Genomic DNA, 25,994 nt, shown 5'->3' on the forward strand with positions numbered 1-25,994 from the left:
TCACTCATATCTATAAATAATGTTTCTTATTCAGAGATTATATTTCACACTGGTACTGTGAACATTTTATTTGCCCAGGAAAAGAATCAGTGGGTGGTTAAGTCTTCTGAATTACAGACTGTGGTTGATTTTAGAATTTGGGATAAGGAATGATTCTTATGAAATGTGAAAGAAAAGTCTATATGTTTTAGTCAACCAATGGTATGTTATTGGTATAATCCCAAAGTCTTTTGGGAGGGGGGTGGACACAATTTTTTCCTTAGAAGGAATTTTCTTAAAAATATATATTTAGCCCTTTAGCTTTTTAAAATCTCTCTCATGTATTGGCATTTTGCTAGGAATATAAAGATGAGTAGAACATGGTTTTCTCCCTCTGGGAAATAATTATAGAGAACACAGATAAGTAATGTGTTAATTTTGGGGTGCCTGGGTGGCTCAGTGGGTTAAGCCTCTGCCTTCAGCTCAGGTCGTGATCTCAAGAGTCCTGGGATTGAGCCCCGCATCAGGCTCTCTACTCAGCAGTGAGCCTGCTTCCCCCTCTCTCTGCCTGCCTCTGCCTACTTGTGATCTCTCTTTCTGTCAAATAAATAAATAAAATCTTTTAAAAAATTTAATTTAAAACATAGAATTATTTAAAATGTTATATTTATGTGCAAAAAATTGTTTACCCTCATCCTACTTATTCTTCTTCCTCACTGTTACTGAAACTGCTCTTATCCAAACCAGTAACCTCCTTAGTTTTATGTTTATGTTTATGTCTCTTTGGTTATGTTTTATGGTTATGTCTTTGGTATTTCATTTGACCTTTCAGTGGCATTTAACACAGTTGAGTGACCTTGAGCCATTCCTGGTGTTCCTTCTTGCTGACTGATCTTTCTCACCCCAGTCATCTCAGTGTTAGAGTGCTCCAGGTCTCTGGCTACCCCCCCCCCAAGTCTCTAGTTTTTCCTCGAGAATCCAACCCTCTTCTAATACTACTTAAGTGCTTATGACTCCTAAATCTATGTTTTCAGCATCAACCAGCCCTGCAGTTTCTGGACTTACGTATTTAACTGCCTACTGGCCTTCTTGAATGCATTATGCACACATCAAACATCACACATTCAAAGCTGTTTTTGATTTTGACAGTTTGGGCCCTCACTGCCTAATTTTTAATTCCCATTATTCCTATTTTTCCTTAGAAATATAACTCCATTGAGTTGTTTAAGCCAAAAACCTAGGAGTTATCTTGGTCTATTTCTCCTTCACCAGTCACATCTAAAGTGTGTTAGCAATGTCCTGGCAGTTTTACCTTCAAAACATATTCTGAATCCTTCTTATCTCTTCTTTTTTTTTTTTTTTTTTTTTTTAAAGATTTTATTTATTTATTTGACAGAGAGAGATCACAAGTAGGCAGAGAGGCAGGCAGAGAGAGGAAGGGAAGCAGGCTCCCTGCCGAGCAGAGAGCCCAATGCTGGGCTCGATCCCAGGACCCTGAGATCATGACCTGAGCCGAAGGCAGTGGCTTAACCCACTGAGCCACCCAGGCGCCCCCCTTCTTTGCTCTTCTTGTAACCACACCATCTAAATTCAGTATACCCTTTCTTTCTTGGACTATTGCAGTAGACTTCTTACCAGTTTTCTTATTTCCACTTCTTCTCTTAGCCCTGAGAGCTATCTTTAAAACACAAATCAGGTCAGGTCACTTGCCTGTGTGCAACCCTCTAGTGGCTTCCCATCATGCCTAAAATAACATCCAAATTTCTTACTTTGACTTGGTCCCACATGATCTGGCCTCTGCCTGCCTTTCTGACCTCGTTTTCATCACTTTTCTTCCTGATCCACCACTTTCTTCATTGTAGTTCTTGTAACCTCTTTTTGGCCTAAAATTACTAAGTTCATCTCTACTTTAGGTCCCAGCCCTTTGCCTAGAAATCTTTCCTCCCTTTTCTTAATCCATTCCCAATATTGTACTATATGCCAAAGACTGTTCTAGGACTTGAGGATAAAGCAATGAATAAGACACAGTGACATACTCTTTGGCATTTTTCTTATGCCTTTTGTCTGGAGCGTTCCTTGAATATGCAACCTAAAATAATCTCTCTGAAACTTTTTTCAACTCTCCCAGATGGCGGCTTCTTTTTTTGATGCCACATTTTATGTAGTTTATTTAATCTCCACCTTTAAGGAGCTCACATTGTAGTTGGAGGTGGAATAGGGTGGAGAGTGCAATAAATATGGTGAGTAAAATGTATGTTAGATGATAAAAAGTGCTAAGTAGAAAAACATAAAGCTGCAGCAAAGTACAGAGGAGAATGGAGTTGTAATTTTAGATAGGGTGGTCAGGGCAGGCCTCCGTGAAGTTGACATTTGAATATCATCCTGTGTTCCAGGTTGTGATATAACTCGTAGATTTGTGTCAATATAAAATAAAAATATATAGTTTTCACAGACTTTTTGTCCAAAGCAAATCTACTTTCTTCTCTATGCTTCGTTAGTTGCTTTCAGTTTTCACAGCTCACATTAACTTTATCTTCCCATTTGTTGCTTGCTATCTTTAGCTTCCTTCCCTTTCCTGTATCCACAAGTCTGTGTTTCTTCCAATTCTGAACTTTAATCAATAGAACTTGAAATACAGTAGTGTATAAAAGTTTCTAACTAAAATGTTTGCATTTATCTTATATAGACTGTCTTAATTCAGAGATTGACAAAGCAAAATTGTATGAAAGTTACATTTTTTTCCTTGAGATTTAAACCCTGTCCTTATATACCTTGCTGAAACATCATACATAACAGCTTTTTTTTTTTAAAGATTTTTATTTATTTGAGAGAGAATGAGAGAGAGAGAGAGCATGAGAAGGGGGAGGGTCAGAAGGAGAAGCAGACTCCTTGCCGAGCAGGGAGCCCGATGGACCCCGATGAGGTACTTAATCCCAGGACTCTAGGATCATGATCTGAGCCGAAGGCAGTTGCTTAACCAACTGAGCCTCCCAGGCACCCCCATAACAGCTTTTCTACCATTTCTTTTAAAAATTTAAGTACAAGGCATAGTAGTAATTGGCTTTTATAAAAAGTTAAGAGTTCTTCAGGAAAGCTACTGAACATTAGTTAAAATTCATTAGTCCTTAATGTCCCACAAAAAAAGTATTTGGCATGTATAAAGCCTGTCCTCACCTTATTTATAATTTATTTCTAACTTGTTGAGTTACATGTAAGTAACTTTCATTTTTTTTCCCCTCTATTTTTTGCTATGTTCCAATGGATTTGCCTTTCCTGTTTGGACTGAATGTGTCATACACAATTCTTGGAATTCCTCATTTACTGTTCCTCTATGGATCTGTTCTGTTGGAATCTGGAACACTGGAATGATGGAAATGTGTTCTTTACAAAGTAGCTGTGAGTATATGAGATAATTTATACAGAGATGTTTTCAGTCTAAATTAACTTAAATTTAACGTATAGTTCAATGAAATACGAGCTAAGGAAGCCTTACATTTAATATATATTTTTAGCTTAATGCATAGTAAGCTTTCATATATTTGATTTTAAAATACTGTACTGTGATTATATCCTAGTTAGTCTTTAAAATTAGCTTTTCCATTTAATTGGTTTGGTTATTCTATCAACATTTGGCTTAAAGATTAGTTCATATGATTCAAAAAAAATTGCTAAAAGTTGGTGGATGGATTTTGTTACATGTGCTGCTAGTGAGGAATGCAGATTGCTGTTTAAATCCAAGTGTGTTGAGTTAATGCTTTGATTTCATGAGTATTTCTTTTTTTAAATGAGATTTTAAATGTGTCATAAACTTTTAAGAGAAATATGTACCTCTTAGGAATATTTTGCCTTTGTATTTTAATGATGACTAAGACCTACCTCTAAGTAAAATTAACTGGTAAGACTACTCACTCAGATGGTCTAAAAACTATGGACAGTTTCTCTCAGCACTGGGTAAGTTAAAAGTCAGGTTTAATTACTACACCAATTTAAAAGTAGGTTTCTTTGAATTACTCATGAAACTATTGTTGAGATCAAAGAATCAAAAACCATGCAGAAAACTGAATTCTGATTTTCTTTAAAATCTGGATAAATCTGATGTCCCTGATGAGGGAGGCAACAGGATCATTTGAAATGCTGAAGTGGCATAATTGGACCTGGTATTAATAGCTTGAAAGATACTGATCACTGATTGACTTGGCCGTAAGAATTTCTAAGAATTTATGAGAAAATTGTTTTAAAGTCAGCATTTGATTTCATTTCATGAATAAGAAGACAAATTTCAAGAAATTCATACCTGTGGTGATTACTATGAATAAAGGGATAATTAAGAGAGTTCCTACTATAAGGGTATTTGAATATTTTTTATCCTGAAAAATACTTTATTTTTTTTAATTGATTTTTTTTAGCTGATTGGTCAGAATCTTGTTATTGACTAATTGTAAGTTGAAATCTTTGCTCTGAGGAAGGTTTCTTTGGTTTTTATTTTTTGCCCTTGGGTTTTTATAATTGACCATTATATTGTCAAATCAACTCATACTCCTAATTCACTTTGTCTTTTGCTGTAGTTAATACTTTTATTGGTAACACTATAAAATCAGTTTGACTTGCCATGGATAATAGTTTTTACAGTTTTCTAAAATAGGTTATTGACAGGAATTTGAAATACATGACAGAAGAGTTTTGTTGATACATGAATAACTTGGCCCTTTTTGCTTTTCTCAGCAACAGAAGAACCTTGAAGGCTATGTGGGATTTGCAAATCTCCCAAATCAAGTATACAGAAAATCAGTGAAGAGAGGGTTTGAATTCACTCTTATGGTTGTTGGTAAGATATGTTTTCTTACTAAAATTGGATTTTGATCTGAGTTTTAAGTTATTAATCAGCTCTGAATGAATTTAAGAAGACAGTGGCCTAAATGACTGTAGGAATCGTGTTAATATCTTATTATGTGAATACATTTTTTAAAAAGATTCTATTTATTTATTTGAGAGAGAGAGAGTGCTAGCGCATGAGCAGGGGAAGGGGCAGGGAGACAAGTAGACTTCTCACTGAACAGGGAGCCTCACACGGGAATCCATCCCAGAGCCCTAAGATCATGACCCGAGCCGAAGTCAGATGTTTAACCTACTGTGCCACCCACATGCCCCTTATGTGAGTACATTTTAAAATTTAAACTGGTGGCATGATAGGATTTATATATTTTTTAGCCTCTTTTTTTTTTTTTTTTAAGGTGGCACAATTTTAAAAACAAAGTTGAAAAGCCATGGTGGTAGAGGAATATAACACTGTAAAGAAATTCTCTTCAATTGGTAATGCTACAAAAGGAAATAGTGTCTTGTGGTTAGTTATTACAGGATAATTTTATTCTCTGGCTTATGAGGAGTGTAGTTGAGGAGTGTCTAACACATAGTCATATCACATGTGTACTTAACTTAAACATACGTGCTCTGAATTTGAGAAAGAAGGGTGGGGTAGAGGTTCATAATCATGCAAGTGATTACCCTGGAAATTCATTCAGTGAGTATAAGCTCTGTAGTGAGTGAAATACAGCTTTCTTCTCTAATTCAGTTACATTTTTCTTAAGTGTTTTATCCTCTGAGCACCATACCCTACCTGAAGTCCATTTTAAGAGATTGTCAAAGGTTATTTTGACTGTATGTTGGTACCATCGTTGTTATATTTGAAGAGACAGTATATCATATATAAGATTAGTAATCCTTTTTTTTTTAATTAGAGAGAGCAAAAGAGGGAGCACAAGCAGGGGAGTGGGAGAGGAAGAAGCAGGCTTTCCGCTGAACGGGGAGCCTGATGTGGGGCTTGACCCCAGGACTCTGGGATCATGACCTGAGCCGAAGGCAGAGGCTTAATGACTGAGCCTCTTAATGACTGCCCCCTAGGTGCCCCAGATTAGTAATCTTAAATGTATAATAATTTTACTTCATAGAAGCTGACTCCTGTCTACAGCCATACCACCCTGAACATGCCTGATCTTTTCTGATCTTGGAAGCTAAGCAGGGTCGGACCTGTTTAGTTCTTGGATGGGAGACTGCCTGGGAATACCAGGTGCTGTAGGCTCTTTCGAAAGTAAATCCTAAGGATGATGAAACTTTGTATTTCTCTATACATTTTAAGAAGGTGAAAGGTAGGATAATGCATACACTGTCCTTGACAAAGAAAATTGAGTTAATACTTTGTCTTTTTTGTACTGTTCATTAATTTTTGCTAATTAGTTTCAACTCCTATTGTTTTTATTTGGGTATTGAATATTAGATTCATTGAATTAGCTCTGAAATAACTCCTTCATTGGAGGCGAGAATACTTTATCAATCAACTGGAATATTTTACCAGACGGTCACTTTGTGGCTGTTTGGAAGTGTATGTGTTGTGATAGTTAAAGTAGTTAAAGCATGGTACAAAGTCTGCAAACTTGATGTTTGGTAGAGTTGGTTAACTTGCCTGTTTCTGGTTGAGTAGAAGCATAGTATGCCCAGCTGGCAAATTGCTACTGTGAAGCAGAGGTCAGTCTAGATAGATGGATGGATAAAACATGCAGAACATACCTTTCCTTTTATAGGGCAGTTAACATGATCATTACATGTAAAAGAATACTAAATCTTACCTTTACTTATATAACATTTATGATCTTAAATGACAGACTGTAAACAAATAAAAGATCTTTTTGTAATTTGTAAGAAAAATTTCTAGATCTGTTAGGAGAACTATAACAATTTAAAAAATTTTTCAATATTAAAATTTTAGTTTGAAGAATGACTTCTTGAACATATACTTAGTAGAATAATATTTCGGGATCAAGGCCAGATATTTGGTTTAAAAATCTTGAACATTTTTCCAGGTGAAAAAAAATTCAAGTCAGCTGAAATGATTTTAGAGGAAATATGGAAAGTATCTTACTAGTTTGTGAAATACAGCTTTTGTCTTTTCTTTTTCTCAATATGACTTCAGCTGAGATTAAAGGAGAATGGGTGTTAATATCCTGACCCACTTCACCTTGAATGTTATTGTTTAGTTAGCTGTCTCTGTATAGACTTGTTGAATGCAAGGAGTGAATCTTTTCATCTACGTAGTTGAGGAGTGTCTAACACATAGTCACCTTTTAAGTAAGTGTCTAATACTTCGTTGGTTTTTCTGACTTTAAGCCAAATATAACAGTATTGTTTGCAAATCACAGAAAGCTAAAGCTAACCTTGCTTTATTATTCTTAACTGTGGGTTCTTCCTTATAAGCTAGTTCCTCATTTTTTTTTAGTTTAAATTTTACTTAGTTAACATACAGTGCAGTAATGGTTTCTGAGAATTAAATGACCGTCACATACAACACCCAGTGCTCATCACAAGTGCCTTCCTTCATACCCATCACCAATCAGTCCATCCCCCATCAACCCTCAGTTTGTTCTCCATCATTAAGAGTCTCCTATGGCTTGTTTTCCTCTCTCTTTTTTTTGCCTCCTTCCCATACATACATCTGTTTTCTTTCTTAAATTCCACATATAGGTGAGATCATATGGTATTTATCTTTCTCTGACTTATTTTATTTAGCATAATATACTCTAGCTCTATCCACATCATTGCAAATGGCAAGATTTCATTCTTTTGATTGCTGAGTAATAGTCCATTTGTGTGTGTGTGTGTGTGTGTGTGTGTGTGACACATATATGTACATACACACATATCTCACATCTTCTTTATCTGTTCATCAGTGGATGGACATTTGGGCTGTCTCCATAGTTTGGCTATTGATGATAATGCTTCTGTAAACATCAGAGTGCATGTAGCTCTTTGAATCTGTATTTTTGTATCATTTGGATAAATAACTAGTAGTGTAGTTGCTGGGTCATAAGGTAGTTCTATTTTTAACGTTTTGAGGAACCTCCAAACTTCTCCAGAGTAGCTGCATCAGTTTGCATTCCCACCAACAGCGCAAGAGGGTTCGCCTTTCTCCGCATCCTTAGCAGCACCTGTTGTTTCTTGCGTTGTTAGTTTTAGCCATTATGTAAGTCCTCAGTTTTGAGATATAAACTCAGAATAGTTTTAGTTTTTATAAGGATTCTTGATTTAAGACTTATATATTGATACAAACTGAAAATCTATATTAACATTTGATTTCTTTATGAAACTCGTTTGTTGGAAAACCTTTATCCGGTAACCTTGCCTCAAAAAAGCAGAATTTATTGAGTGCTTATTTAAGTGCCTTCTTTGTATCAGGGAGGCATAGTGTATATTCCCATATCTTAAAGGAATTTATAATTTAGACAACATAAAGTACACATAAAAAGGTAAGTAACATTTCTAGGAAGTATATATGAATCAGTGGAGTCATACAAAATTAAGGGTCATAGAAGTTGAAGGATTTGGAGAACTTGTCCCTGGTTAGAGATTATTTCTGCCTTATTTGAGGAGGAGAGGTATTAGGACAGATTTTTAAAAGAACAGAATTGGGATAGACATTTAGTGGATGGTCCACTTGGGAAGAAATAGCCAATACATGCATAACCTTTTATGTATCAGGCAGTGTTCTGAGTGTGTACCTCCTCATACAGACCTTAACAATGATCCTATGAAGTCGGTATTTCTATCCCCATTTTAGAGAGGGAGAAACTGAGGCATAGAGAGATTAGGTTACTTGCCCCTGGTCACATTGCTAAGAAAATGGTAAAACCAAACTCAGTCTACTTCTCAGTCTGGTGTGTTCGTAAGTACTATGCAGAGGCTCATTTGAGGGTATTGGATAAAGTGTGCCCAGTATGCCTTGAACTTATATGATTTCATCTGGATGTTATGTTTTTCTAAAAAAAAAAATGAAAGAGAAAAGAGAGGGAATAGCGGGGCAGGAATGATTGAGAATTAGAGAATTTAAATACTTGGTGAGCAGTTTTTTTCTTCCATTGCACTGGAATGAGTTGTGTGGCCTAGGGCAGGCATGAAGTGGGAGAGGTGAATTTTCTATTTCCCTGTCATTTTCAGCTCCCACATACTTTCATATTGTGAATATTTTACCTTGCTGAATGTTAGTGTAGTGACAATATGGTGCACTAATATAAACTAGTTACGTTATATATTTTCAGACACAAGTATCTGTGTTGGTGTAGGAATAAAAACAGGTTGTCAGTTTTGTATGTAATTGTGGTTTATGCATGATACAGGGGTTTAAATTTGATTAAATAAGATTAAATTTGCCCTGAACATTGATTTTACCCGTAAGGTATGACATTATAATAGTTGAAAATTAGGCTGGAAAGGTAGGCTAGCCTAGATTTTGAAGAACTTGATTGCCACCAGGATAAATAGATTGGAATTCTTGATTTTGAATCTTTATTTGAAAATTTAGTTTAAAACTCAGGGTCAAGCATATCAAATAATGAAGACACTTAGGTCTCTAATTCAGCAAATTGTCAAACAGATTAGGGCTTGAAATTTGACTGTCTCTTGTGTGCTTCTTAATTAGACTCAACTATGCTGAGAAGTAAAATGTTAATTATAAAATCCTAATTTTACTAGAATTCTCCAGGATTTTAGAACTCAGACTATGGGTTGCTTTATCTTACCAGAGAATATTTTTTAAAACAAGTGATATTAAATCTATTATTTTGAATTTTTTTTATTTTTTAATTTTTTTTAAAGATTTTATTTATTTATTTGACAGAGAGAAATCACAAGTAGATGGAGAGGCAGGCAGAGAGAGAGAGGGAAAGCAGGCTCCCTGCTGAGCAGAGAGCCCGATGCGGGACTCGATCCCAGGATCCTGAGATCATGACCTGAGCCGAAGGCAGCGGCTTAACCCACTGAGCCACCCAGGCGCCCTTGAATTTTTTTTAAATTGAAGTATAATTGACCCTACAGTATTATTAGTTTCAGGTATACAATATAGTGAATTGAAAGTTCTGTGCATTAGTCATAAATGACCTTATCATCTGTTACCATACAAAGCTATGACAGTATTATCGACTGTATTTCCTATGCTGTACTTTTCATTCCCATGACTTATAACTAGAAATTTGTACTTTTAATTCTTAGAGGATAAAATCCACAGTTCTGTCATTTCTGCAGTTTTGAACTTCACACAATTTTTATGGTAGAGATTTTCTTTATTTAGTGTTTGTCATGATATATTTGACCTATACCAAATGTCTTTAGTAGCAGGATTGACATTTCTATTTTGTCAATGGGAAGGAACTTACACTGCTTTGGCCATTTTGGGGATTCAAGTTTATCATAATGTGTTTTTTGTATATGACTTGTAAGCTAAAGTTTAGGAAGTGTGTAGTTGGTAATAGGATATACATTGTCCGTCATAATTGTCATTTTCTCTCACCTTCATGTTGGTGTTTGAATTGTAAGAACATCCAGAGTTATTTGAAGAAACTGAAAGGTAATATTGACTCATTTTGTTTTTAGGTTGTTCGGCATTCTGTGATATGTGTAATTCTGGATTTAAGATATGTTGGAGACTTGAATGCTTTGAGTAATATTTCAAAAATTTCTTCCTTGAGCTCTATTTTTATTTTACTTTTGGTAATAAAAGTAATCAATGATTGTGCAATGTTGTGAATATAGAAGAACCACTGAATTGTACATTCTAAAGTGGTGAAATTTATGGTATGTGGATTTTATCTTACTTACAAGAAGTAACTTAAAGCAGAGGAAGTTTTGGGAAAAAAGAAATCACATACGTCCACATATTCACGATTTTAATTTTAAAATTCATTCTAGGTTTTTCATCTGTGTATTTTAAGATGTGCTTTTGTAATAAAGATAATGTGTTTCATTCATAAAAAGTAGGAAATGCAGAAAAGCAAAATAAAATAAATATTACCAAAACCTGTCACTGAGTTATCTATCTGTGATGTTCCATGATTGCTCTCTAAAATAAGCAGTAAATTATGATCATCTTTTGATGTTAGGTATTCTTTGAATACCTAACTAGCTATGCTTGTGTCATAGACTTTAATGGCTTGTATAGGTTGGGTATTCCATAATTTGCCATGTTGTTCAACATCAGGATAAATTTTTTTAAAGATTTTTACTTATTTATTTAACAGAGAGATATAGTGACAAGTGGGGGAGTGGGAGAGGGACAAGGAGGCTCCCTGCTAAGCAGGGAGCCTGGTGCATGACTTGATCCCAGGACCCTGGGATCATGACCTGAGCCTAAGGCAGACATTTAACGGCTGAGCCACCCAGGCACCCCAGTCAGGATAATGATATATAAACACAATTATAGTTCTGTCTGTCCTTGTATTTTTAATCAATTCCTTAAGATAAAGCTTTGGAAGTTTGAATTCCTGTGTTTAAGGGTTTTATTTTATTTTATTTATTATTATTGTTTTAGATTTTATTTATTTATTAAAGAGAGAGAGAGTGAGAGAGAGCGCACAAGCAGGGGAGAAGTAGGGAGCCGAGCAGGGAGCCCAACATGAGGCTTGGGATCCCAGGATGCTGGGATCATGACCTGAGCCAAAGGCAGACGCTTAACAGACTGAGCCACTCAAGCACCCTTAAGCATTTTAGTAGATAATGCCAAATTGCCCTAAAATAGTTTGTATACCATTTTTCCCACTTAACCTAGTGTTGACAATATTCTTTTCTGTGCATACTCTCAACAATGGGTATTATAGTCTTTTTTTTTTTTTTTTTTGGCCAATCTAATGCCTAAAAATTGGTATCTTATTTTCATCTGTATTTTATTGTTGCTGGTTAACTTACTGTTTTTTTTTCTAGTATTTATTTTTAGTATTGATTCTTTTGTAAGTAGCATGTTCTAGTTTAATTTAAAAAGCTCTGCTCATTTTTTTTCTTTAATAAGATACAGGACTCCAGGGCATTTATTATTATTACTATTCATATTATTATTAATAATAGTAGTAGTATTTGTTATTAGGTATTGGCATTTTTTGCCAGAATTTTTTCTGTGTTGTGTTTTAACTTGACTTTATGTTGTCCATGCAATCTTTTTTCTTATGGCTTTTGTTCTCTATGTCTTCCTGCTTGGTTCGGGATTACTGGGAATTCCACTGTATTTTATCTAAGTATATAGACTAAAGGTTTAACTTTTTATTCTGTAATCTTAAATCCATATGGTTTGTTTTTTTTTTTAAGATTTTATTTATTTATTTGACAGACAGAGATCACAAGTAGGCGGAGAGGCAGGCAGAGAGAGAGGAAGGGAAGCAGGCTCCCTGTGGAGCAGAGAGCCCGATGCAGGGCTGGATCCCAGGACCCTGGGATCATGACCTGAGCCAAAGGCAGAGGCTTTAACCCACTGAGCTACCAAGGTGCCCCAGTTTTTTTTGTTTGTTTGTTTGTTTGTTTGCTTTTTTGTTTTGATGTGAGATGTGAGACAGGAATTTGGTTTATTTTATTTTTCAAATGGTTAAGTAGTTCTCCCCAAACCATTTATTGGAAGCTTGATTTTTAAAAGATAATATGTGCGTGGTTGGTTCTCTTTCCAACCTTTGGTTTATTTCATTCAGTAGTTCTTCCTTATATAAGTACCGCATTATTAGAGTTATAAATTTCAGTAATTATGTTGTGACTTGTGTAGGAAGATGACTAGAGTTTATGTTAATTTAGGGAGATAGGCAAACAACATGTAAAATAATTACAGATTATATTATTTTCTAGGAAGAAAATAAACATGGTGGGAACTGTTTAGAGTTATCAGAGCAGATCTGCCTCTCTGAAAAGAAGACTTTTCTGTAACAATACCTGAAACACATGAAAATTAGGAAATACTAGAAAGAAGTAAAAATGATGAGATAATTTTTAGTATTTTGCTGTAGTTATCCTCAATATTTTACTTTTGACAGTTGCATAATATTTCTACCTGTGGCTATCTCAAATTTTAACCATTGCTTTTTCATTTGATATTTGAGTGATTTGCTCTCTTTGATCTCATAGTAATGCTACAGTAAAAATTTATGGAATGGAAAATTTGGTCAACATTTTAACTATGTTTAATGGCTGCATAATATTCTAATCTATGACTGAATATACCGTAATTTTTGTATCTTATTTTTCCACTAATGGACATTAACTTTGTTTTTACCCCTACCCTATTACAAATAACATGGCAGTGAAGATTCTTAAACAAACAGGGTTTGTGTATGTGTGTTGGGAAGCAGAGGGCAGTATCTTTATTCATTTGTTGATAGTCCCCGAAGTAGGATTACTGTAGCAAATTTTTTCAACATTTCTGTGGCTCTTGGTACATATTGGCAAATTGTTTTCTTAAAAGTTTGTTCTACTAACTATATACTTTTAAAAAAGAGAAAATATTTTCTGCCTAATTTGAGATGTATAGTATAATTGAAGGTAGAGCTATTCATTCTCTGGATGCTGAAGGGAAGAATGTAAATGTAGTTGAAGACACTGTAAGAGAATAGTAAAGGACGACAAAAGTATACCAGTTAACTACAACATTAAATGATAACTGACATAAGAAATATAAAAACAGCATAATGTGGGAGTTGGAGAAATAAGACTATGGCTAAAAAGCAGACCACTGTCTTCAGTCGTACACTATTTCCTGGGAAGATGGTACATGATATTTTTAGTAGTCAGAATATCCACATTTTATACATTTAATTCTTTATATGATTTACTTTCAGCATTTTAATTGTGGAAAAGTATAATTTAGAAAAACACAAAGCAGTTTTATAGACTGGGAGTTTTTCAATCTTGTAATGGGATAATGCCTGGATTGACATACATAAGAAATGTACTCTGGGTAATATCCCCATTTCATTTAGTAGGCTTAAAAAAAAGTCATTCAGTGTGATTTTTAAAATATATATAGGTTAATCCTTGAATTATAATTCTTAATCTATTTTGACTTCTTTTACATGTTCTATCCTAATACAGTCTTTGAAAATAGATCATAGTCTATTGAAAATAGGGAGGTAGGTGGAGGGTTGGGGATAAAAGAGTACACTTATTAAAAACATGGCTACCCTTTTGACAGCCTTTCTGAGAGCACTAAAATAAATCTTACAGTAAATGGGGCTGAATTAGAGAAGACCGGTGAGAATGCTGATGTTTTCCAGCCATAGGGAAATTGTTTTCTTGATATTGAATATATTCAAGATTCATTCGATAGATGGACTGAAACAAAAGTTATGAAACATTTGTTTATTTTAATTACTGGTCTTTGGGACAGAAAAGAGGTTACATAGTCTGTCAGTATTACATATTTTAAAAGGTTTATTTGAGGGGGGAGCAGTGGGAGAGGGAGAGAAGCAGACTCCTGAATTTGGAGCCCTACATGGGACTGGACACCACAACCCTGAGATCACGACTTGAGCTGAAATCGAGTCATATGCCCAGCTCAAGCCACTCAGGAACCCCTATCAATATTAAATTTTAAAAAGACTGGGCACTGTATGCAAAGAAAGGTGCTTAGGACTTTGAAGACAAGGTAATGAAGGAAGCCCTTGTCAGTGCAAACTTCTTTACAGATTTTTCACACAGGAGAGTCTGTTAGTGTGTGGTTTTTCTCTTGGAATGACAGGGTGTTATTTCTTGATCCTTAAGGGGCAATTTTGAAATCACCCATAATCTAGGGCATGGGGATCAGGTACTATTAGATTTGGTCAGGTGGGTCCATCCTTTTCCTAGGTAATTTTGTCACTTGTCTCTGAAATCGTTTTAAATATGAAATGGTATTAATGTCTCTTCTTTGGAGCTATAACTAGAGACAGCTCAGCACCACAGGAGGTCACAATTTCCCCTTCATACTCTTAGTACATTTTTCTTTCCAAAGCATTTTAGAGCAATTAGAAATTGAGTGGTTTCTGTGTTAGTAACCAGGTTTACTCTGTTCCAAAGCAGGAAGTTCTCTATCATTTCATGCTTTAGTATGCAGCAGGAAGATTTTGTTGGAAAGATAATATTATGCTAATAAACCATACTTGTTTCACCACTGAGCTTCAGAACATAAGAATTATTTTAAAGGTTGAAAAGATATAACCTGCCTGCCATGAAAGACCTTACAAAGGTGGTTAAAGTTGGGAAAGCCAACCTTGTTAGTTTTATTTAAATTTTCTGTTTGAATAAACAGAAACATATTTAAGTATATAATTTTCATGCATTTACATTTGAGTTTTTTAAATATATATTTTATAATGTAGGAGTGATAATTTAAGGCAGTAGCGAAGTTACTGAAGATTCCAAATCAGATTTTTTAGGGGAAATGTGGGCAAACAAAATGAGTTCACTGACTAAATTTCCTGAAATAAAATTGAGATTTTTATTGTGTTGTGTTTTTTTTTGGGGGGGGGGATAGTTTGTGATATATAGATTCTCCAAAGGAGTTGTTATTTATCTAAAAAATTGGGAACTATAGGTATAAAGTATTTTATGTAATTAGAAGCCGATGGCATTGATTTATAGTGATTCTTGTGCTGAAATAATGTTTTAATTAATTTTGAAACAGTTCTAAGCACAAAAGTTACAAATACAGTATATAACTTTCTTTCCTTCCCCCTGCAAACATTTGAGATGCATGATACTTGTGTTTCCCTACCTTGGTATATTCTCTTATATAACCATAATACACTATCAAAATCAGAAAATAACAAGTGTATATTTCTATACATACATATATGCTTACATATGGACCCGGGAATGTTCATTTACATTTATATTAATCTGTATCTATCCCTCTCTACATTTGTATTGAAAACTGTTAAGTTTACACTGATATTTACAATTTCAGTTCATTACCTCAGGGGTCCTACTTTTCATCTTTTCTTTAGTAGTGTTTTCTGAGATAAGAAACCATTATCCTAATATGTTTACTTACTTGATCAGTTATGCCTGTAGATAACTAATCAGCTATATTCCCCAGGCTCCTCCCCTCTCATCTCTGATGCAGTGACCCTGCTCACCCCTCTCAAATGCTATGACACCTCATACCATGCTAGTCTTCTCACATAGGTGCCCTCCTCATCCTGTTTAGGTTCAGGTCTTCTCCCAGGACACCTTTCGAAGCCATCTTCATTTTGCAGTTTCTAACACTCTGCTCTTAGGCTACTGTAGCGCTCCTTCCAACATGGTCTCCTTCCTTTCTCAGACCCAGATATTGATTTCTGGACTGAATTTTCAGGGAGGAAAGTAGAAGAGAAATAGCTGAAATAATTTTGAAGGCTTTAAAAACTTATATTTAATTATAGAATTAACTGACCTGTGAGTAGAAGAAATAATTTGACTTTTATTTGATGCTGAAAAGAAAGGTAGTAAAATTATAATTGGGGACTGCCATAAAAATGACTAATGGGGAAAAAACCTTGGAACTTTTAGCTTGAGAACTTTTGGTTGGCCTCCAAATTTATTAACAATTGAGACAAATATTTAGAAGGAAGAAAATCTTAGACTTGGGGACTTCTCTTCTTGCACATAGCACCCTCGAGTAAGCAGATGATAGTGCATGTCAAGGAATCAAATGTGAAGGATGTTTTGTGGTTCATTCTTAACTATAGCTTTTATGATAGGAGACTATGAATTGTTTATTATGTTACAAGTGGTAATCATTACAGTAAAACATAATGGTGAGATTTCCATAGTATCTTGTCATGGTTCTAAGAATAGATTTTAATTGAATGATCATTAAGTCCTCTGATAAAACTGATCAGCAATAAAGTACTAGGAATTATGGATTAATAGGATAATATATAAATGAAAATGACCACTTCAACACTCAAAGGAATTTCCAGGGAAATGCATGCTACTAATTACAATTTAATTTAATAAATGCTTTAGTAGTACACATTTAAAGGGCCATGTAAAGAGTCAGGGGAGTTATTATTTGGGCTTAATGGGGATAATATCTTATTTGTCAGATGGGATAGAGGTCTGAAACCAGTAACTCTGTTGTGCTTAAATTTCAAATGACTAATTCATTTTGACAATTTTGTAAAAGAGCTAGTTACAGTTATGCTTTTATTTATGTTTTTAGCATATAATAAAAATCAGGTTTCTATATTTAACATAAATCTTTCTAATACTTAATATAGCAACTGCTGTATTAAAAAGGAATATGTTCTTAGCCTAGTTTTAAATTCTAATTTCTGCCACAAATGAGCTTCTTGACCTTGGCTAGGTCACTTTGAATCTCAGTTTCTTATCATACATTTATCAGACATTTGCTAGCTAGGTAAACAGACATTTACCTAGTTAGGTTTCTAAGTTAGGCATATGGCTAAGATTAAAAAAGAGAGAGAGACATACCCCCTGAGAATCTGAGGATTTAGGATGGTGGTAGAGTGGAGACAGTTGGACAATAAGACTGTCCGCTATGTGTAATTACTCCTTTCTCACAGAGTGCTTGAGATAATTGAATAAATGAATGTACTTTGTATATATAATGTATCTATTAAGTCTGTTAATAAGTAAAATATTAAAATCAAATTTTTACTTTAAATATTTTTACTTAAAATATTAGTTTTAAGCATATATTTATTAGCACATTTTTATGTCTTAATTTACTTTTAAGATCCAAATATCTGTGATGAGGAGAAAAGAAAGGTCAGGGGTGGTTGAGAACAGTATGGCAGCTAAGAGGCTAAATACTTGATTAATTCTTACTTTGAACTTTTGCTTTGGCTGAATTCCTTTGATATAGACATTCAGGGTATACATGTTATCCTTTTATTTTGCAATTCAGTATAGCAGCAGAGCTCTTTTCTGGTGAGAGTCAGACTTAGCTAATTTGAAAGATGGTTGAGAATTTGCTCTTATTTCCCATTTTAAGCAAGGTAGCTTGCATTCTTGTTAATAAAATATGATTTTTGTGCATGCCTGTTCTGTGCATTTCAATAAAAATGAAGTTTGGGTTTTGTTCAAGTTACTTATGTGACATTACTAATTAGTCTTAAGGGGTACACTTGCTTTATAGTTGCTACAGAATTAATGCTGTCCTTTGTAAACCTTTTGAGTATCTTATTTTTCCTTGAGTAGGTCAGGTACGTAATATTAGTGATATTAAGAATGAATCTTAGGGATTGTTTTTAGGATGACATTAAGATTTTGATTTTGAGGAGTGCCTGGCTGGCTCAGATGGTTAAGCATCTGTTGATTTCTGCTCAGGCCATGATCTCAGGGTAGTAAGATTGAGCCCTGTATTGGGCTTCACCGCTGGGCATGGCATCTTCCTTTGCCCCTACCCACTCCATTTCCTCAGAAAAGATTTTAATTTTGAGTCTCAAAATTAATTTTTCTCATATAGATTGGTCTTTGCTTTTGTTGTTGAATCATGTTTCCATAAGATTTCGTGTTATTTAGCAATTAAAAGTAGTATTTCTGGTTCAAACCATCATTATAGATAATTTTGATTAAGGAAGAGACATTATAAAATTTTAGTCATCTAAAAGGCCAAATAAATGAAGAAACTAAATGAACTACATTTTGATCTCAGTTTGTTACCCTGGCTCCTTTAATCTTTTTTTTTATTTTATTTTATTTTATTTTATTTTTTTAAAGATTTTTATTTATTTATTTGACAGAGCGAGATCACAAGCAGGCAGAGAGGCAGGCAGAGAGAGAGGAGGAAGCAGGCTCCCTGCTGAGCAGAGAGCCCGATGTGGGCCTCGATCCCAGGACCCTGAGATCATGACCTGAGCCGAAGGCAGCGGCTTAACCCACTGAGCCACCCAGGCGCCCTAATCACTTTAATCTTGATTTGGGTTCAGGTCCTGATCTCAGGGTGGTGGGATGGAGCCTTGCCTAGGGCTCCATGCTCAGTAGGGATTCAACTTGAGATCCTCTCCCTCTCTCTCTGGCCCTCCTCCTGCTCATGTTTGTGCATGCTCTCTCTTTCTGTCATATGAATAAATAAAATCTTAAAAAAAATGAATCTGGACTTCTTATTCAAGATGCTCATTCCTGGGAATTGGGGAGTGTGTGTTTTGACAAGAACTGTCCCTTACTCCCCATTCTGAAGTTTAAAGAGCACTGCTCTTAGTCTATTTTAATGTCCAGAGAAAGGAATTAAATTATACATTTCTTTGAAACGTAGTTGTATTTTTTGATAACTCATGTTTTTAGATATAACAAATATATTAAGATACGTAGTTTTAAAGTAGTCTTCCTATAAATCTATTACTTGTTACAAAATAGTTTTCCATTAGAAATGTAATACAAAGGAGTAGAAAGAATGTTTTAAAAAGAAAGAGGAAATCACTAATTTTGATATATAGTCTGTGTTTCTTAGGCAGAGCAGTAGTACCATATTCTTTTTTATGTGCTTTCTTCACCTAATGCAAGACAAGCATTTTTCTATGTCAAACAGGTTTTTAAAAGCAAAGTCTTATCACAGGTGCCCTCCTTAATACTTAAAGCAGCTGCGTGGCCCTGCATGTTATATGTAAGTGATGAATTAGCAAATTCTACTCCTGAAACTAATACTACACTATACGTTAACTAATAAGAGTTTAAATAAAACTTGAAACATAAAAAAAAATAAAGATTTTGGGAGGATAAAAAATAAAAACTAATTCTCAGTGGCAGATTAATTTTATTTTTATGAGTGTATCATACTTAGCCTGTGCCCATTGTGGTACCCAAAAGATCGTCCTCCTACCCCAACTATTATTTGCAGCGTTTTTCCCTTGTGCATTTGATCTCTGAAAGGGATGACATAGACAAGGATGGGAACTGAAAATGTTATACCAGCTTAAACAGTTACCATAGATGTGCCAGCATGTTTCAGCTTATCCTTGCCAAAATAGAGTAGAAATCTTTTTAAAATGCCAAATATAGCAAAATGATGTTACTAAATTAGTATTAGACAAAAGTTCTGAATTTTAACTTGGAGGCCTTTGATTACTGATGTGAAATTTTTAGTCTAGCTTTTTCTGTTTTTTTTTTTGTTTTGTTTTTGTTTGTTTTTTGGTTTTTTTTGGTCTAGCTTTTTATTAAACATTCATATCATTAACAACAATTTCTTTGTATGCATACTCATGCTGTTTTGTTTTGTTTTGTTTTAAGAAATATTGGTAAGACAGATTAACAGAGTCACCAGTATAATTCATACAACCCACCATTGGTCCTTAGTGTGTAAGTTTTGGTATATGAGACTTATAGAACTTGAAAGAATAAGTCAGGCATGTAGGTCAGGTGATTAAAGCCTGCCCACTTTGGCTTTGAAAGCCACTTCTTTAGAGCCACTTTATAGAATGTGCTCCCAGCCCAAGCATAAGTCATCTCGTTGCTTCACCTCTTCTGTCCACTAGATCTCTAAGTAAAATTCTTTCCTTGGTATATTCTATTTCCTTTCCTGCTATCTTTGCCTTTACTTAACCTGTAGTGTAAACATTGGCTTTAAGCTGCCCTCTATTCATAGAGCCCTCCACTCTGCTATTGCCACAAAATCTTTACTTAAGTCTGATCAACACGTTTCAAAACTATCCCGATTTCCCTCCAAATTAAAGCACTTATTTCCTTAGTAAATGCTGACCACAACTAGAAATTAGAGGAAAAGTCTGATTTTCCCCCACCAAGATATGAAGGACTAATAGTATTCACAAGAGTACTTGACTTTTTAAGAAGGAATGTTTATTGAGTGATCTTGGGCAATAATGTGAAGAATTTGGAGGAAGATGAGGGGAGAGCTTGTAAACAGTATCTATCAAATTCAGCTCTTTTCAGTTTAGCTAAACAAACAGTTTAGCTGAACAACAGAAGCTTGATGTACAATCTAGGAGAAGTTGCAGACTGTAGCCTAAGTAAAGACAAGTGAGTGCATTTTAACCAAAAAGTTGTGGTAATCCATTTTGGAAATAGTCATGAAAAGAATTTCCAAATAGACATTTAGATTTTTTTTTTTTTTTGTAACATGGTGATAAAAGGGCAGTTAATTGCTTAAACTGAGCTGTGTAAATGATACTTTTATCTCTGAATATAGCAAGAACTGTCATAAACATCCTCCTTAAGGCCTCCATGACACATATCAAGTGAAAGTGTTTTGACTCATTGGATGAGGTAATTATTGAGTGGCTGGTTGGAATGTTTGCTACTTGCTACATAGCAGAATTATTACTTAGCTCTTAGTGCTGGCACTTGATTACTGTTAAAATAAGTAAATCTTGTTTAGATAATTGCAGAACCAGGTCATGGGGAACCTGTTCAGCTTACATTTTAGTATTAGCATGTGATCAGTCCTAATACATTTTCAGGAGATGAAATAGTCTTAAAGCAAATCCCAGATCACATGTTAATGGAATATCTTGGAAGAAATATCAGTGTCTAGTGTAGTCTAGACTGTTCTTGATAGATTAAATCTTCAGAGAGATGAGCATACTAAAAAGCAAAACAAAAAATAGCAACCTCTCTTTATTTTTAAACCAGATATAAATTAAGAATAAATCTGTACTTTTTAATTTCCTGTCCATTATTCCTCACCATTTGGTTTCTTAGTCCAAAACTGCTCTTCTTAAAGATCAGTAAGAGGACTTCTCATTATCCCTGGGCCATTTTTTTTAACCTCTTATTTGGTATGACTACTTTTTCCTTGCAATTCTTTCTCATTTTTGCGATGCTGCTTCCTGATTTATCTGGTTGTTCAGCGTCCCTTTTACTGGCCATCTTTAAATGTTGGTGAATCTGGCATTTTGCCCTGTCATCATTTACTCACTAGAGGTTTTGTTTTGTTTTGTTTTTAAATTTTTCTTTTTATTTATTTGAGAGAGAGAGAGCAATCAGAAGTGGGGAGAGAGGCAGGTGGAGAGAGACAGGGAAGCGGGCTCCCTGCTGAGCAGAGAGCCCAGTGAGGGGCTTGATCCCAGGACCCTGAGATCAAGACCCGAGCCGAAGGCAGATGCTTAACCCACTGAGCTACCCAGGCACCTCACTAGAGTTTTTAATTTCATCTACCTTTCGAGTCATTTTGGGAGGCATCTCCAAAACATATATGGAAATACTTGATGGGATATTCTGGGCTTTAGTTCTGGGGTAGAGTATAGTCATGTGTTTTGAAATAGCTCCTTAAATAATGCTGGTGGATTCTGGTTAAGAACTCCATATAGTTTGATACTGTCTCATCTCTACTTCAGCTGAAAGTAACACCTGGATCTTAATAATACATAACATTGGAGATGATTTTTTAATGTCAGGTACAGTGCTAATAAATTTTATTAAAATAGCTTAAGTAGGTGCCTGGGTGGCTCAGTCGGTTAAGTATCTGCCTTTGGCTCAGATCGTGATCCTGGGGTCCTGGGATCGAGTCCCATGTCAGACTCCCTGCTCTGTGGAGAGCCTGCTTCTCCCTCTTCCTCTGCCTTTCTTTCTGTCTCTCATGAATAAAGAAATAAAATCTTAAAAAAATAAAATAATTTAAGATTATTTTATTATTTTGATCAAGGTCACTATGTATTGTGGTGAACTTGTATTTGAATTTGTATAAAACTGATTTCAAACCTCCGGATAAACAAGAGTAGGCAAGCAGTGGACAAGTTAGAAAAGATCTACAGGATCTCTCAAGCACCAGGATTTCCTCTTGTTTAAATTCCAGCACAGGCCTCCTGAAAGGAGTTAAATATTGTTGTTGTTGTTTTTTTAAACCTTTGCTTTCTTTCCCATGCTGTTGCTGCAAGCTGGTGTAAAGTGGTCTTTTATACCTATAATATTCCAGATAGTTGGAATGCTCCTTCAGCCTTCAAAACCTCATTGAAATATGACCTCTTTTCTAAGCTGTTGAGATCCTTAGTTCTCTGAAATTCTGTTACTCTTGGATATCTCATTCATGGTCTTGGTCAAATTCTGCCCAGTAGGACAACATCTTTGCATTCCTCATTCATTTATTTAATGACCACCTATAAAGTAGCAGATGGTATTCTATTCCCTAAAAATCTGGATATGGATGAAACATGGTCTGTGTCATTTAAGCTCCTAGTGACAGGGAAGGAGTTAGGATCCAAGTTTGTTTGTGTTTATTACAGCGTAATGCAGAATGATAAATCACTCTTAACCCCACAGCAAGTGTACTTGTTCAGTTGTTGAAACCTGTCAGAGCAGGGGATCAAGAATAATACCATACCATTTTATTTTAACAAAACATTAGCCAGTCTGTTTATGTAAGGCCTTTCCTTTGATTACATGTTTGCTCAGAGGCATTCCATGTCATTTTAATAAAGCTATACCTATAATATTTATTTATTTTTTAATTTTATTTATTTGAGAGAGAGAGGGAAGGAGCATGAGAGGGGAGAAGGCCAGAGGAAGAAGGAGACTCCGTGCAGAGCTGGGAGCCCCATGTGGGACTTGATCCCCAGACTCCAGGATCATTACCTGAGCCGAAGGCAGTGGCTTAACCAACTGAGCCACTCAGGAGCTCCCCCTACCCCAAAAATATTTATTGCCGGTGACTTCCAGTTTCAGTTTTTTGAGAAAAGCAAAAAGCCTTGATACTTTGTGATAGTTTGTGTAGGCGCCTTGATTTTTTTTTAATCTCCAGTTAAAACTGTTCTCAGTTGCCTATTTGCTCTTAGTAGATATCTTTTATTTCTCTAAAAATAATTGTATCCTCCTTACTCTTAAAATTATTTATCCTCCTATGCTTCCTTTTTTCTTCATCCAAGTGCTAAACCACAGGTTTTGAGCTTCTGCCTTTCTAAAAAGCCACTCCACATCTAAGCATTATTTAACTGTTCACTGGTTTTCTTGGTTAGTTCCTGTGTTTATCTCAGTGAATTGCAGCTTGCTCTGTGAAGTTTTCCTTGATTCTTCAAGCTTTACTTCAAGCTATATATACTTTATGTATGCCCACTGTATTTTTTGTTTAACTATTGCTTGTTTCTCAATGAAATTAAACTTTCGAGGGCAAAATGTCCCCAGTTCCAACATTAGCAGCTATTAATAAATAATCATAAAATGAAATTTTTTTTATCTGTATTTTCTGTCGATTGTAGTAGTGTATCAGAGGATAGCTGTTGGGATGCAGAAGCTATAGGATGTTGGGAGATGATTTATCTGAATGAAACTTTGAATCCTCCTTGGCAGGTTTTTTCAAATTGGATCATGATATGAATTTAGTGAGCCATTTTAAAAAATGAAAAATAAAAATGATTTGAAAATGAGTGTATTTTGCTTAACATGAGTGTTATTTCATTAAACTTTTAAATTTGTATGCACATACATTTGTACAATACAGATAAGTATACTTGTATGTATGTGTATGCTGGGTTTTCATGGAAAATGTGTGTAGAGGCGGCTTCTCTGTTTTCTCTAAATTGTGGTAATAAAAGTTTGAAAACAGCTGCCTCCATGGAGAGTCCATGGAGAATCCCAGAGACTTCATGTAGAAGCAGATTTACACGAAGAGCAGAGCCCCAAGGTTGGGGATTGGAACAGGGCTGTTATGGTTCTTGCTCTACCAGTTACCTTGATGTGCTCTTGGCATAGTCAGTTAACTTCTTTTTGGCTTCATTTTCTAATGTTTAAGTGGTTTGATTTGTGTCTCTAAGGACTATTCTAGTTCTGATGTTCTGAGACTACATAATTAGCAAATGATGTTGATAATAAAACCACATTATGTGTGTTCCTTACACAGTTTGTGTAATGAAGTAGGTTTTTCCAAGCCACTAATTGATAAAACTGAGGAGCATCTGTGCTTAAGTGTTTATATGCTGTATACAGATGAAAAATCCTCAAGGTTTAAGCTATGTATTCTCTACTTAACAATAACTAATACAATACTGTTACTTATATTAGGTGCTATAACGATGTATGATTAAGGAAAAATAATTTATAAGAACTACACAGTATAATATCTCAAAGTATGCTTCATATGTTAGATGTTAACTAGATATTTTAGGGGTTTGGGGGTAATAGTCTAAGGCTGCAAAGTTGAGGAGCTGCTGGGTAGAACAGTCTCTATAATTGTAGGACCTCTGAGAGCCTTTATAATCCCAACGACCTAAGGGAACTTTACCTTAACTGTTAAAAATAATTATTGATGTGACTTTCTTCAAAACCTTGTGAACAAACATTTCATGAATGTTTTATTCTTAGACTTGAAATGTAATAATTTTCAATGATGATGGGATATGCATGGCTTTCATGGGCTAGACTTCAAAGAGGACATGGGTTATTTTAACTTGTATCTAATGTTAAAGTAAGGGGGGAATATAACAAACTCAGTTACTCTTATTTTAGAATTTTCTTCAAGTATTTAACATCTTTAAATATTATAATATTTTGTTTTAACAAGGACAGAAAAAATATTAAATCCATTTATTTCTCTTAAGGTCCATTAAAATGAGGGACAGTGACTTTGTTCCTGAACATTTATAGTGCATTTCATTTAACAGATCTTAAAATATTAGTTATAAAGGAATATAAAATACTACATGTTTTATTCATGTAAACAAATATAATGTTAGTGATAAAGAAATATAAAATGTTGCAGATAGGCATTCTGTTTATATTTTATTGGCTAATTTTGTTTTCTTAAGTTAGGATATAGAATTCTGAATTGTGTTATTCTTACATTTTTCTTAAATAATACAGTGTATTCTGACAATCAAGCTTATTAATTCAGAGCATTTCCATTTTTTAACCACTTGGTTTGTCTGTATCTGAGAGGCCTATTAGTCTTTTACTGTGGATGGTCTGTTAACTCATTGTTTCTAAGTTGATGTCTTGTGCATTTTTAAGTTTTGTTGCTATTTTTATTCTTCTATCATATGAGACTTTAAAATAAACCAAGGTAAAGTTTATAAATGAGTGAATTAGTAGAATCTAAGGACACACAGCAAAAACTTAACACTGAGTTTCTGGTTCTCTCCTTAGATTAATTAATATACAATAATTCGTATTTCGATGACATGTTTATTGGATTAATATTCTTAAAATGTATTTTTTAAATCTTGTGTAGTTTGTTTTTAATTTTTTGTCTTACCAAAATGAGACTTTTAGTTTTTTTGTACTTGCATTTGCTTGTCTTGCTTGTTAATATTATTTGGTTTAAATTTTACTATAAATAATGGAATTTTAAAATAACAGTGTAT

General features: G+C 34.7%; 1 protein-coding gene and 1 pseudogene across 4 annotated transcripts in view; both read left to right on the forward strand.

Annotated features, from left to right (window-relative positions):
- SEPTIN7 (septin 7) overlaps positions 1-25,994 on the forward strand; it is a 110,089-nt gene that overhangs the window by 30,553 nt on the left and 53,542 nt on the right. For all 4 annotated transcript variants that reach the window (XM_044246362.1, XM_044246359.1, XM_044246360.1 and 1 more), the window contains exon 3: positions 4,702-4,804. In XM_044246362.1, coding sequence (XP_044102297.1) covers positions 4,702-4,804 — 103 coding nt within the window. The remainder of the gene's footprint in view (positions 1-4,701; positions 4,805-25,994) is intronic.
- LOC122905572 lies at positions 5,937-6,055 on the forward strand (annotated as a pseudogene).

Source organism: Neovison vison, chromosome 4 (assembly GCF_020171115.1).
Source record: "Neovison vison isolate M4711 chromosome 4, ASM_NN_V1, whole genome shotgun sequence".
Taxonomy (NCBI): domain Eukaryota; kingdom Metazoa; phylum Chordata; class Mammalia; order Carnivora; family Mustelidae; genus Neogale; species Neogale vison.